The sequence below is a fragment of the Plectropomus leopardus genome, chromosome 2 (assembly GCF_008729295.1).
Source record: "Plectropomus leopardus isolate mb chromosome 2, YSFRI_Pleo_2.0, whole genome shotgun sequence".
In the NCBI taxonomy this organism is placed as follows: Eukaryota; Metazoa; Chordata; class Actinopteri; order Perciformes; family Serranidae; genus Plectropomus; species Plectropomus leopardus.
In genome coordinates, this window is record NC_056464.1 from 24,850,596 (window position 1) to 24,864,521 (window position 13,926).

At 39.3% G+C, this 13,926-nt stretch overlaps 1 protein-coding gene across 1 annotated transcript in view; it reads right to left on the bottom strand.

The window, feature by feature from the left end:
- itga7 (integrin, alpha 7) overlaps nt 1-13,926 on the bottom strand; it is a 44,394-nt gene that overhangs the window by 1,618 nt on the left and 28,850 nt on the right. Inside the window, exons 7-25 of the mRNA XM_042506082.1 lie at nt 13,479-13,686; nt 12,578-12,774; nt 11,838-11,926; nt 11,600-11,727; nt 11,267-11,362; nt 11,020-11,081; nt 10,568-10,737; nt 10,087-10,233; nt 9,210-9,325; nt 8,233-8,419; nt 8,037-8,111; nt 7,713-7,792; nt 7,475-7,552; nt 6,667-6,769; nt 6,308-6,523; nt 5,655-5,771; nt 5,398-5,511; nt 4,683-4,781; nt 3,506-3,631 (exon numbers count right to left, since the gene is read on the bottom strand). Coding sequence (XP_042362016.1) covers nt 3,506-3,631; nt 4,683-4,781; nt 5,398-5,511; nt 5,655-5,771; nt 6,308-6,523; nt 6,667-6,769; nt 7,475-7,552; nt 7,713-7,792; nt 8,037-8,111; nt 8,233-8,419; nt 9,210-9,325; nt 10,087-10,233; nt 10,568-10,737; nt 11,020-11,081; nt 11,267-11,362; nt 11,600-11,727; nt 11,838-11,926; nt 12,578-12,774; nt 13,479-13,686 — 2,408 coding nt within the window. The remainder of the gene's footprint in view (nt 1-3,505; nt 3,632-4,682; nt 4,782-5,397; nt 5,512-5,654; nt 5,772-6,307; nt 6,524-6,666; nt 6,770-7,474; nt 7,553-7,712; nt 7,793-8,036; nt 8,112-8,232; nt 8,420-9,209; nt 9,326-10,086; nt 10,234-10,567; nt 10,738-11,019; nt 11,082-11,266; nt 11,363-11,599; nt 11,728-11,837; nt 11,927-12,577; nt 12,775-13,478; nt 13,687-13,926) is intronic.

Genomic DNA, 13,926 nt, shown 5'->3' on the forward strand with positions numbered 1-13,926 from the left:
TGCAGGTAGCAGCACATGCAGAGGAAGAAAGGGAGTGATGGTCGAGGGGGCAGGAAGGAAAAAACAAAGAATTAACTGATGTCATATATGAGAACATATAGGAGAATTGTCTGTCCTTAAAGGGACAGTTTAATGTTTTTATGTGGGTTGTAATGTGGTACTTGTCCATAGTCGGTGTGTGACACACACACACACCCAGTTTGGAGAAGCAGGCTGGAGTCTGACACAGAAGCTAAACAATACACTGACATGATTGGGGTACAGCAACGAACCATATTTTAGCCACCTCAAAAAAGTCCCACCCAAAAAGAAAAAAGTGTATGCTATACCGGGAGCATTTTCGGGAGCTGCTGATCTACGGCTGCTTCATTTAGTTAGTTAGTTTGTGTTGTTGTGTGACTTTGGTGAATCTGAACTAACCCTTTTAAATGCCAAAGTCACACAATAACTAAAGCAAATTAACTGAGGCAGCGGTGCACCAGCAGCTCCTGTGCTCAGTGATGTTAAATCTCTGTTCTTCTCAGTGGAGTCTGGCTTTGAGGAGGGTGATACATTTGGCTTAATTTTCCCTGTCTGACATTAATGTAAAGCAGTGAAAATACTCTCAAAATAGCATACACTTCAACTGATTTTTTTTTTTTTTTTAGATGGGACATTATTTAAGGAGGCTGAAATACGTTTTGCTGCTGACCCCATCCACAGTTTTTAATAAACTGTCTATAGATAAGTACCTCATACAACCCCACTTCATTAAAAAAATCCTAACCATTCCTTTTAATTCATTCTACTTTCCAATATCATGCCTTGTAAGAGACTAATAAAATCTCATTTATTCTATTAAATTATATCATATTTATCTGTTGACATTGTGCAGTCAAACTGACTTTAATAAAGAGGCACATCCACCCAAAAAGCACATCTGCATGCTCTGCATTTCAAATTCAGCAACAGTCTTTTTAAGTGTCCTTGATTAACACACCAACACGCTGCCAAAGTGCCATTAAGAAAAACTGCACACTTAATGTGAACAAAAAAAAACACCTGCTGATACAAATGACAAGTTGATTCTGGCACCTGTGAAAAAAACAGTTGGTCATGAGGTGAAAGTCAAATAGGAGTGTTAATAGACTGAAAAGTGCATGACAAACACATCAGGCAAATGAATAGTCTGCACAGACTGGTGCCAGAATGAACGAGTGTGGATGATTAAACTGTAACAGCAGAGTCACGACACACAGCACAGCGGGCACCAAGAGCCCTGAAGGAGAGGTGGCTGGATGGTGTTCAATAAGCACAGGTTAAAAAGACAAAACAGAATTAAATAATAGGAATCAATTTGAAATTATAGATTTTTTCCACTATCTGTGATCTAATAACAGTGAGCTCCACAGTGGTAAAAGTTGTATGTTGATTCAGCCAAATGCCTCATGGCTTAAAAACTATAACAATATCCATGAGCACAGCTGGCCTCAATTTATACCATAACCATAATTGACCAATTGCTAAACCACTTGCCCAAGCTGCAATTGCCCAATCATAGTAACCAAGCACAGTGAACACCAAGCTCTGAATTCCTCCACGTCTTCACATGTTGAAGCTGTGCACTTGCGAGTATGTAGTTGATGGTATTTTAGCTTTTTTTCTGAATAAACACAACAGCAAAAGTGTAATGATACGGACTTAACAGCCTGTTTGTCTGCTCCACTGTACTGTGAATTTTAGCATGGCTGGCTTACCACTGTATCTGCAGGAGCTGCATAATTTAGCATTAACATATTGGACGGCCATAAACTAGCTAACTATGTTTTGCAGGATTGCAAGTTAAAAAAGGCCCCCCGTTCATGACAAACACGTCCACTGTGTGACGTTAGTTTTTCCTCTATGCGTAACAGAGTGGTGCAGGAATGGGTCCTTAAACCCAGGAATGAGTTCTGGTTTCATGGTTCCTTCCATGTTTTTTGAAAATAGATTTTTGGTTAAATATCTGAAATAAGGTCTGTAGTAAAGAAAGACTTGGAAATGTACATCTCTTGAAATCAATGTTTGCTGACAAGTGGCTAATGTATAGTATAATTTTAACAAGTCTGTATGCATTTAATTCTTGTTAATAAAAGGTTTTAAGGCTGATCATTGTTTGGTCACTCAAAATAGCACTGCATTTTAAATAAGTAATGCATATTTTGCACAGACATGTTTGGAGTTTTTCAAGTATATACTTTAAACAACAGCCAAAACAAAACATATTCATAGTTTTTCCAAAATATTCTGTTAATTTCAAATCACCTCCAGGCCTGCACAACAGTTTTCTTAATTTCATAACTTTTCCAGGAATTTAATGACAGTGGGAACCCTGTAAAGCATAATTTAACTTCTTTTCAATTATGTCCAGTTTTAAATGGCTTATTTTAAAATAGAAATGAAATCTTACTTTTTTATTTATCATACTAGCTTTTGACTGCAATACAAAAACATTAACTGGTGCAAATTTAATTTAATTTGAACACATGTTGAAGCTTCAGCCTCTGTCAAGTGCTTTTTAATTGATTGCCGATGTTGACAGGCTCAAAAGCTCGCTGAGCAACCTCATTTAAAAGGTTATTGTTTAAAATGAGTCAGCTGGAAGATTAAAAACTCAGCCGGAGAGAGCATTTCCACCAACACATGGAGCTGACGTTAGCTTAACAAGGTAGCTAGAGCTGATAAAATCTGCCAGTGTCAGTTGAGTGCCAGAGGCGCAGGGCTTAGGAAACAGTCGATTACCCACCATCCCGCTGCCACAATATCACATGTGTGTTTTTGTTATTAACAGTGCCAAAATTTAATATTTCACACTGTAATGAACACCACCAGCCACACCACAGTGCACCGAGGAACAAAGCGATTGAGGGTGAGTATTTTACCGCTTGGAGGGAGAGGAGGAGGGGAGAGCAGGCCAGAGTGAAATATTTTTTCTTATTATAGTTCTGATGCCTGCTTCTCCGCCTCCGAGGGTTGGACCCCCAAATGAGCGCGGTAGTACTCCGTCTCATAGTGTCGGCGCCGCTCACTGCGTTTGAAGAACCCACACTGGGCAACAGATCACCACAGGGGAAACAATGGGAAATGAATGAGAGAGGGGATTTAAGGACAGAGAGTCCGCAGATGGAAGAGAGAGGAGACAAAACAAGAGGGATGACACACAGAGGACAAACAAAAGAGGAAAGGAGCAGATGAGAGTGAGCTGGAAGTAATAAAATGATTACAGGGCAGAACAGAACAAAGCGGATAGAAATAATTGGACTACCACGGAAAGCGATAAGAAAGAGTAATGGCCAATGAGGTGACAGGGAAATTAAACTATAACGACCTTTTGTATAAAGGCCATTGTACTACATTTATCAGTATTTGCTATTTAAGAAAATCTTAATTCATTGTTTGGGACACAGAGCACAACGGAGCGTATAGAGAGTACAACAAAGTGGTGACAGTTCCTCTGTGTGTGTGTGTGTGTGTGTGTGTGTGTTACCTTCCACAGTATGCAGACCAGCAGAGTCAGCAGCAGGATGCCTGCCAGGACGGCTATGAGGATGATCCACCAGGGGATCCAGTACTGGTCAGTGAGACCAGGCTCAGGATAGATCATCACTGGAACCTAGAGAGGAAGGGAGGACGCAAAATGAAAGGACAAATCAGCGAGTCAGGCCTCAGTCACACATACCTGTAATCAGGGCACCTACAGCTTAAGGCACATTAGATTTAAGACTTTTCAAGACATTTTAATTGGCCGCTTGGAATGAAATTTAAGACCAATTTCACAATAACTGAAAAATACAAAAAACAAAAAATGGGGTTATAGACAATTTTGCCAAAATGTTTATTACAATTTCAAACATGATTCCAGTTGGTTCTGCTTCCATGATCTGCCTGAGGTTAACGCCAGAGGCATTTGGTAATTTAAAAAAAAAAAAAAAAGATATATTAAGATAGATATTACTACTTGTTTTGAGATTTTAAATGTAATGTCAGATTCAGGATTCATGTCCCAAACAGTATTAAGACTTCTGAGAGGTTGTTTTAAGACATTTTCATACAAATGAAAGCCTTATTTTTTGATGAATTCAATGAGGGTCTGCAGGAACCCTCTGTAATGATAACAGGTGTTTTTTTAAAAGAGTCAAAACAAATGCAGACTAACTGTAAATTAACTCATACTGCTGATAAGAATTTGTACAACTTTTTACTTTTAAAGCTCCTCAAGGCCTGGCTCCAGATTACATTTCAGACTTTTAAATCCTCATGAACCTTTGCATAGTTTGAGATCCTCAGGCAGAGGTGTTTAAGTCTTTCCTAAAAATGTATTTTGATTGGAAGGCATATCCTGCTTTATCTAAATTGTCTATTTTATTGCTATCTTATTGATTTCAATTATTATTATCATCTATATTCTAATTACTTAGATTTAATTTTCATTCTTCTTGTATTTTTATATTTAAAGACATTTTATTTAATTTCATTCTCCTTGTGTTTTCAATAAGTTTAGTTTTATAATAAAGCACTTTTTAGCTTTGTTTTGAAAGGTGCTATATAAATTAAGTTTATTACATCATGATAATTTAAGGCGACACCAAATTATATGCCCATTTATGTGGTTAAATTAAAAACATTTTGAGGATACATGTTACATGGACTGAAGTGTACTGAACCTTTGCAGCTGCATCCTTGAGGACCAGATGTTTGATGCTGGACTTGACAGTGATGTTGGCTCGGACCAGAAGCTCCAGAGCACTTACGGCTGGAAACTCCTGACAGACGGAGAGAGGAACAACAGTTAAAACTTGATGAATCAATTAAATACATAAACTGTTCAGGGTAACATTGTGTTTCGTTTATTCAAATACAGCTCTTAAAAAAATCATCACATCATCCTGAAGACGCCAACTGATAATCCAGGCAATAAAATGTCACTTCAGATTTGTGGTTTTGGCAATCGTTCATATTGGCAAACACATTCATCTCATAGCATACCATATAATAGGAGTGATGGGTAAAACCTTGACAATAAGACCCAGGTAAAGTAAGTTATTCAATTTCATCAAGTTTCCTGAGTAAATAAGTCAAGCCACAGAAGAAAACTACGATCTAAAAATCATGTTAATTGATGATCAATAAAAAAAAAACATGTTGGTTATATTTCTCTTATTACTCTTGGATCTGAATATCAAACACACAGACACACTTCACAGTTTCCTGACTGCCTCGACATCAAAGATCTCACTTCATTATGGTGCAGTTATCATTTATTAAGTTGCATCAGCTCAGTGTGAGCTGCCAGCAGCAGCTGTAACAGCTGGACTGAAGCTGAGATGGAGAGAGATGTGCAGTGAGGTGCTGATGTAATGATGACAGGATTATTTTTACCTCTATGAAGCTGCTGTTCCACAGCCTGGCGTGGATCTTGAGGACAGCCTGACCGGAGAAGCTGTGGAGGGGACACTGGAACACGACACAGCGTGCCGACCCCAAGAGACAATCCTGGAGGAAGAAGTGACAGCTGAGCACTCTGCAGATTTCAAATGAGCTGGAGACAGACGTAAGCAGCTATAACAGTATTTGAAAACAAAAGTAACAAAGCTTGCATCTTCCCTTTTGTGCAGCTATATTTTTCTTTCACTCACCAGTTTGAGCGACTTGCGTCTGTCTGAAGCCGCCACAGCTGGGGTGGTCCGTCTCACACTGTCTTTTGTCATCACTTGACCTTCCTCCTCTGGGTGGGAGCGACGTGTTCGCCCCTCCTGCCATAGGGGACACATTCATCCAGGCAGAGATAGATCATGGTTGATTAATGCTTTTTAAAATAGCATTAAATTGTCAGTGTGGACACGATGTAGCAGTATAAAGGTGTAGAAGGAGGATGATGATGCGGTCAAAGTCTTGAGACCGTATTTCAAGTTACATGCTAATAGTTTCAGGAAAGAACAACCATTAAAAATGATATCCTCTCTCCTTTTTTAAACACTTTTCATTAACAGGATGGGAACTGCTATATAAAGTGAAATAAATATAAAGCACATTAATATCTGAAAAACTGTGAGTAAGACTTTTCTACTGCATTGTTACTTTTTTCTTTTTTTTTTTTTAACAAAAAATCAACCTGTATTAAAAGCAAGCCAGCTATTGTCATGGCTGCAACTGACCTTTCAGTTCATTCAGTTTAGGAGCCTTCCAGGCCAAATATTATTCAACGAAAAGGGATTTCCTGTCATCTCTATTGGTGGTGTTGGAATCAAATTTCCTGATTTTGCTTTTTAATAAGCTCTGCACTACATACCACGCGATTGACAGGCCGTGGAAGGTCTGCAAGTGAGGAGCTGTATAGCTTCAGAGGATTTAAGGCCCCTGTTGGGGTGCACTGTGTGTCTGGGTGACCCTCGAACTTCAAGCTGGCGGGATACAGGAGCCACTTCTCATTGGTCAACTCGTAAGGCCACATTATGTTGAGGAAGGCCGAGCCGAGTGTCTGCAGGGCTTGTCCGGGATTCGCAACCTAACGAGGAAAAAAATCTACATGAAATACCTGTCATGACTGAAAGAACTAATATAAAAATTGAGAGCAGAAATATCTCATACTTGGATAGACCACTTATATTAAGATGAGTGTCTGCATACACACACACACACGTGTCTCACCACAAACTCAAAATCCACAGGGCTGCCGATGTCCTCCAGACTGGTCATGGCACTCTCTCCCTTTACTGTCCCGCTGAAGAACAGCTGGTGAGGACGAGCAAGTCTACAGTAAAACACGATCACATCAGTGGGTCAGACAGCTGCAAACACACTAACACAACTTCGTACAGCATACATCTGTTTACTACCTAGAGAAGCTGTATTTTGTAAGCACCTCAGTAAACATGGAATTAAAGTATGCCTCTCATAAATGTCAGACAGCAAGATTATTTTTTTTTTAGTCAAACTGATGCATTGCTGCATCCCACATAACCTTATTTTTAAACAAGATGAGACGAGATCCCAACATTCCCAATAATACCATATCATTCCAGAAATGTCTCAAAAAGACCACAAAGAGATACAAAAGAACAGCAAAGATGCACAAAACAGCTACAAAACAACCAAAAAGAGACACAGATGACTACAAAGATAGACAAAAGAAACTCGAAGAGAAACAAAACAACTTCAAGGAGACACAATTCCCCCAAAAGATGCATAACAACTAAAAAGAAATGCAAAACTGTGGCAGAGGTGGTTGGTGCCCTTTGTCCTGTTATACCCCCATGCAAATATGTGTAATGTGTATAAAATGATGCACAGAATTTCTAGTGTGAACATCATATAGCGTCACTAAAGAGTTGATCAGGCTGATATAGGATAACATCAATTTAACAAACTTAAAGCTAAGGAAAAACAAGGTTTCCTTTCTAAGGCAAATACAATTTTTAAACACTGATGGAGAAAGAGTTTTAAAATGTTTACTCACCCGCTGACAGACAGAGGGAGCTCTATCACCACTTTAGCAAAGGCTGTAACCGGTGCCAAACCAGGCTGCTCACTGATCCTGAGGACAAAACCACGAACAAACAGTGTGATTATTTGGTCTGAACAAGTCAAATATCTGCAGCTAAATAACCAAAGCTTGATGTGAGTGAAATGAGATGCTTCTGTCAGTCATGGCATCATTTGACTTTTCTCTGTCAGAGAAGATGTAGAGGACTTACGTTGACAGTGAGAGATCTGCTGTCAGCTCAGTGGTCTCAATTGTGATGTTAGATGTGCTCAAGTTGATGGAGAATTTCAGCTGATAAAAAAAGCAAAACATGAAGTGATATTTCAGATAAAGCAAGGGGTGAACTGGCTAAAACAATTATACATAATTACACTTAATGCTGAAATTATGCTGATTTTGTTTCACACTGAGGGAAAGAAATCTAAAATAGTATGCAAGTATATAACATTAATAAGCAATTTACATTTTCTTACATAAAGTTTAATCTCTTTTTCCTGACATTCATCCAAGCTTTCACACTGTTTTGTTTCCGTACCTTCGTATTTCGTTTCACAGGGTTTCCCAGGTCACATTCAACTTGAGAGCCATTCTGGTTCGCTTGGCATCTCATCTACAGTGGGTCAAGAAATCAAACAAATACTATCAGCAAAAACCAAACATCCAAACATGCACATTTTTGGTATATGAATCCACCTCTGCCACCCAGAGATTTGTCTTATTACAGCCCATACCTGTGGCGGGACCCTGGAGCCGGCATATGACAGAGTGTCTGGTAAGGAGATAAGCAGCTGAGCAGCGTGGGCGTCGTCTCCATCCTCCTCAGGGTTCAGGGGGTCAGAGGGCATGTTGGTGACAGTGATCTCTAGCACCACCAACCGCTGGTCTGACAGGGAGAACACCTGCACATCATCCTCGTCTCTACATGAAGAGAGTGGGAAGAAAACATACATTAACAGGTGTCAAGGAAATACTTGACAGATCTCATTTTGCTGCACGCTGAATTAATATAACATGATTTTATTCTGTATGACTTGAGCTTGTGTGAAAAGATAAGAGCCTCTTTCTAGTAAGTCAACACTTATTAAGGGTCCTGGCTGATGTTTATTTTATCTCAAATATGACACTTTTAGCACCTTGGTTCATCAAAAAGTTCCCTATCAAAACATCTAATCACAAGCTCACACAACTCTTACTGTATAATCGAAGTCTCATTTATCCATTCGTATGCTCAGTACTTCTGAAACACATGCATTTTCGGTAAAACCTTTTTTGTTTAAAACATGTCTGTACAGACAGTCTGCTGTTGTAAAATGCAGAAACCTTTTACTTCAATTCTTCAAGAATTTTGTCTTTTTTGGATTTTTTGATTCTTTGTTCACATGGAGGTATGAGAGAAATTAAAGTTGTCTTCACAAAATAAGCAGAACACGCAGTGAGTAACTGATACACAACTGGTCCTTTTTTGGGTGAAGTACCCCTTCAATAAAGCCATCAATATTAACTCATACACTCCGTAGAAAGGGTGCCTTATTATCAGCTGGTACCAAGAGATTTACTAAAATGACTATTAGTAAAACCAGCATTATTACCTCCGCACATACACATTTGTTTGTGCTGAGGGTATAGGTTGCTAGGCAATAGTCTTTCAGACACACTTTATATCATCATGGCCCCCAGCTCACACACAGTGGGCTCTGCAGACACTAACTTTGGCAGAGGGGTGAAGAGGTCAGAGGTTATGGGTCGTGTCCCAAACTGGTAGCTCAGCTTCAGGTTGCTCTGGCAGATTGTGTCGTTCCCGCATCCTTCTCGCCGGAAGTTCACCTTCAGAGGGTAAACGGGACAGACGTGAAATGGTTTATTAAATCTCAAAACACATTCAACATCTAGTTCAAGGTTTTTATTATATAGCAAGATAAATACTGGAATGGTTTAATTTTTATTAGCAACTAAGTTATTGTTTAAGCAAAAGTGCCAAAAATTCAGTGGTTCCAGCCTCGCAAATGTATTTTTTTTTTTAGTTTTTCTTTGTTCTCTATGCTTGTCTTAATGTTTGCTGCAGCCCTAGTGAATTAGCAATGCCTATTATCAGTAGATATGTGGGGTTTAAACTACATGGGATGAGAGATCATGGATGCAGCCAGTGGATGTGTGTGTGAGGAGGTAGGTGAATCAGGATAAAGTTCCAGGAAAGGATTCAACATCTCAGTTAACTGTACTTTATGAAAATGTAACTTCAGTGCTGATGTACCACATTTAACGAAGGTGCACATGAAGTTATAATCTTTTAACAACAGGATCAAATGTGCAATCCAGACTTTACACCATCATGAACCCTATTTATGTAAAAATATTGTTCTGCATGTATAATTATGTATATGTTGTTAAATACTCATTTTTCAGTTAGATATGTTTTATGTGTTATATATTTCATGCTCTAAGTAGCCTGAATTACTGCACAAAAAAGACTGTTGATGTGAAGTGTCTCATAAAGTTCGACTTCTTTATGCAGTAATCTGTGGGCAAGTGTAGCCCATTAACATTAATCCCGACCATAAAATACTTGCTTCCTTTTTGTTACAGACCTCCGACTGCAGCGTATTAGAGGGGGAAACACTCAGTACAGGCGCCAGCTTCTCCAGCCGCTTGGCTGAGTGTCTGCGTGGTGGCACAGGCTTGATAGTGTGGGTTATCGCCACTGAGATGGGACGCAGTTTGTCCCGGATGTTCTCCTGCATGGACAGGGATCATAAAAAAGATTAATGGACAAGAAAAGATTTAGTTAGAGTTTGTTATGTTGGCCTTTTTGTGGAACATTAACTCGAACATCTCAAAGCACTGAATGAAAGTAAGGAATTCAATGCCCTAACACTCATTTCACCAGGTAGAAAAAATCATGGTATACCTTTAACGTTATTATTATTTTCATTCATTTTTTACTACCGAAGTAACAAAAAGAAAAAAATACCTCAAACTGAACAAAAAAAAAAATAGAATTTTTGCAGAATAATAAAAGAAAACTGTAGTTGAAGGTTTCTCATCTGGACAAAAAAGTGAGTTACTGACGTGAAGCTGGAAGGTAGCAGTGGTGCACACAGGGTGACGCTGACGATGCAGCTCCACCTCTTCTGTCTGAGTATACTCCGGCTCCAGGGAACTGCGGCCCAGGAAGTTAATGCGGTGTGGGAGGCCCAGCTTCCTGCGCTCGGTGTCGGCTTCAAAGTGCACAACCAGGGCTTGAAGGGAGTTAAAACGAGGGGGATTTTTTGAAGAGAGACACAGGGGTAGAAAAAAATGTCAGGACACACACAGAGAGCACTTAAAGAGCCCACCAGGGGCAGAACATATATGACCCCCCCCCCCATGTGAGGGAATACAGTATCACACAGCTGTGATTTAATGAAAATAAAGTCTAATGTTACTCCACAGATAAGGTGACTTTCAACTGTAAATAGAAATGACTCCTGTGCCACATGAGAGAAGAACAAAAATGGTCTTGAAACTGCAGAGTGACTTACTAATGTGTGGTGAGTAGTGTTCTGGGTGGGCTGTGAAGGTGAAGCACGCCTTGACCTCCACGCTAAAAAAAGGGAGAGTGGAGAGTGAAAAACATTTTCTGTTACAGTATTACAGATGATGAGATGATGCACTATTGTTAAAATAAAAATCAAAGAGAAAAATACATTAGCAGCTGTTTTTTATTTTTTAAATCTGGGTTTAGTTCAGTTATCCTGAATTATTTGTTATGTTGTAATAATTTCTTACCAGACTCCTTCTCTGCCCTTACAGTTCTGCTGCTTCAGATCAATTTTCCCAGGATCGATAGATATATCTCTGACCACATGAATGACTGGACGAGACCTTGGAGACACACAAAAACACAAAGAGGTGTGTCAGGTACAACACATTATGCTTTATCATGGTAAAACAAATTGTAAACATGCAAAATGTATGATATGATATGAATGTTATGTCATTATTGCCTGCTTAAATTTGGAATTTGATCATGATTTTTCCAACATTAAAAATTAAACATCAGGCATTTATGTTTCCTCTCAGCAGCATATTGTTATAAAACTGATGATCTCATTTTCTCACCTGAAGAGAACCACTGAGTTGTTAAGTGAGCCCACTGCTACATCTGGGTATTGGTTATTATCAATATCCAAACCGCCTGAGATGGAGTATCCAAAACGTCTCACATCAAAGTCACGACCATCCAGCACCTGATGGGATAAAAAACACTCATCAGTCATCATTCATCCAGTCACTCGTGTAGTCTTCCTTTCATTATTCTCTTCTTCTCCTGATTCTTTAACTGTTGTATGAAACTCACCTGAGCAGGTTTTGTTTCAATTCCAGCATTTGAGCCTCTGTAGATGAAAACTTTGCCATCACCATCAAACGGTGCCCCCACAGCAATATCTGAACAGGGACATTAATGATTTAAAAACTGTTGTAAGAGAACATTAAGAAACAAACATCTAATATCATGGTTTATATTCAAAATGTTTTAAACAGAAACACAGTACAAAGAGAGCTACAGAGACATATTACTGCTAAACAATGTTGGCTAAAAGTCAAAGTAAAACTTAAATACCCATCTAGTTCAACCAAGGACAGTAAAATTAAAGAATCAGTCACTTTACATTATTATAGGTGAAAGTGATGATGTTACATCCACTTCAATTGGTCTTGGTAACTTTAAGGAAGCCCTTTGGGGGTTTCTGCCTTTGTTTTGCTCAAAATTGTCCTATGTTTTTTGCTTGGTTAGGGAGTTTAGTATCATTTTGTTTTTTAGTCAGTGTTGGCTTTTGTTTATTATTTTGGCCTTGGAGACCCTCACACCTTATTTGCTGCAATTTTTTTTGTTGGTTTATCTCTGTTAATCATTTTCTATAAAGAGATGTCATTCATTGTTAGACTTAAAGTATTTCAACAGCATTTTCTTGTCATTTTGGTCCCATTTTCCATCCCAGTTTTAGATAAACATGTCATGTTATTCCCTATGTTCCCCTAGACATTATTCAAGGGTTGAAACTGATGATGAACTGTGTGAAAAAATGTTTTTCTCACCGCCGTATCCGTCCTGGTCCAGATCTCCTACATTGCTGACTGTCATTCCAAACATTGAGTCGTAGGTCCCGTTAAGCCGAATCGGCCGAGCCTGATCGTCCCAGTGACCGAAGGGGTTTAGGTAAACATACACAGCTCCACCAATCTCTGCCTTACGGTCAAAGAAATTAGGAGCACCAACAATCAGATCTGTCCAGCTGGGAACAGAAACAGAGAATTAAAAATGAATAACCCCTTTAATGAAGTACTGAACTGAGTTTTTGGGAGACCCTTAAACCTCTTATCCATTTTTTTTTTTTTTTTTTTTTGGAAACCCACTTCTTTTCATCTACTGTTGCCCTGAATGGTAGAGCACAACTAATTACATTTGCTCATGTACTTAACATATTAATCTCATAGCTATTTTTACTAGTTACTTTTCCAATTGAGATTTTACATATAAAACATGGTATCAAATTTATGAAATATTGTGCATCATTACAGATTAAACTATCCTCAAATACATAAAGCAGCAAAACCGAGTCCTCCTCAACCAGCTACAGTAAAGTACTGTAACAGGTCAATGCAATCCATGATAATTTACCTGCGATATAAAAGGGCCTATTCTGCCTAACATGTACTTTTACTTTTGATCCTTTAAAGTTACAATCTCAAAAATGTCCTTCTTGTTCTTTTTGGTGGCATTTATTGCGATAAGCATTAACTGCAGAACAAGACCTCAAAAAACAGTATGCTGCTTTACAAACGTTAGTTGATGGGCAAGTCTGTCACCTCTCAGGTGGGAAACACATCACAAACTGTGCGCTGCTGGCAATTTTGACCAGAAATGTTGCAACAGACATGTAGTTCATAATAGTGCAAATACAGGGGTGTTATTCACTGTTGATCAGTATTTACTTACCCGTCCTTGTTTAAATCCGTTGTAGCTACTGAGTAGCCAAATGAAGAGGCCAGCTCCTCCCCCCAGAAGATGTGCTGTGGCACCAGCCGGTACACGTTGTCCTTCCTCAGCAGCACCACTGCCCCTGTGTGATTGGCCCGAGGTGCGCCTGCCACAAAAGTTAGCTCCCCAAGGCTCATTATCCCCATGGCCGAGTCCACAGAAAACCCTAGAAGACGGGCAGCAGGACCAAGATGGGGGCGAGAGGACGAAAGGGTCAGGGGTTAGTATTGACCATGGGGGCTCAGAGGCTCATCTCCTCTGTGTGTAGCATGTACTACTCATCTTCTTACTAATGAAATGTGTGCCTTAAGTGACTATTGATTTTGTGCCAAACTCATGATGGGTGTAAATGTCCTGTGTGCATGTGTCTGGAGGCTGGCGGACAGATGTGTGTCCACCAGTAAGA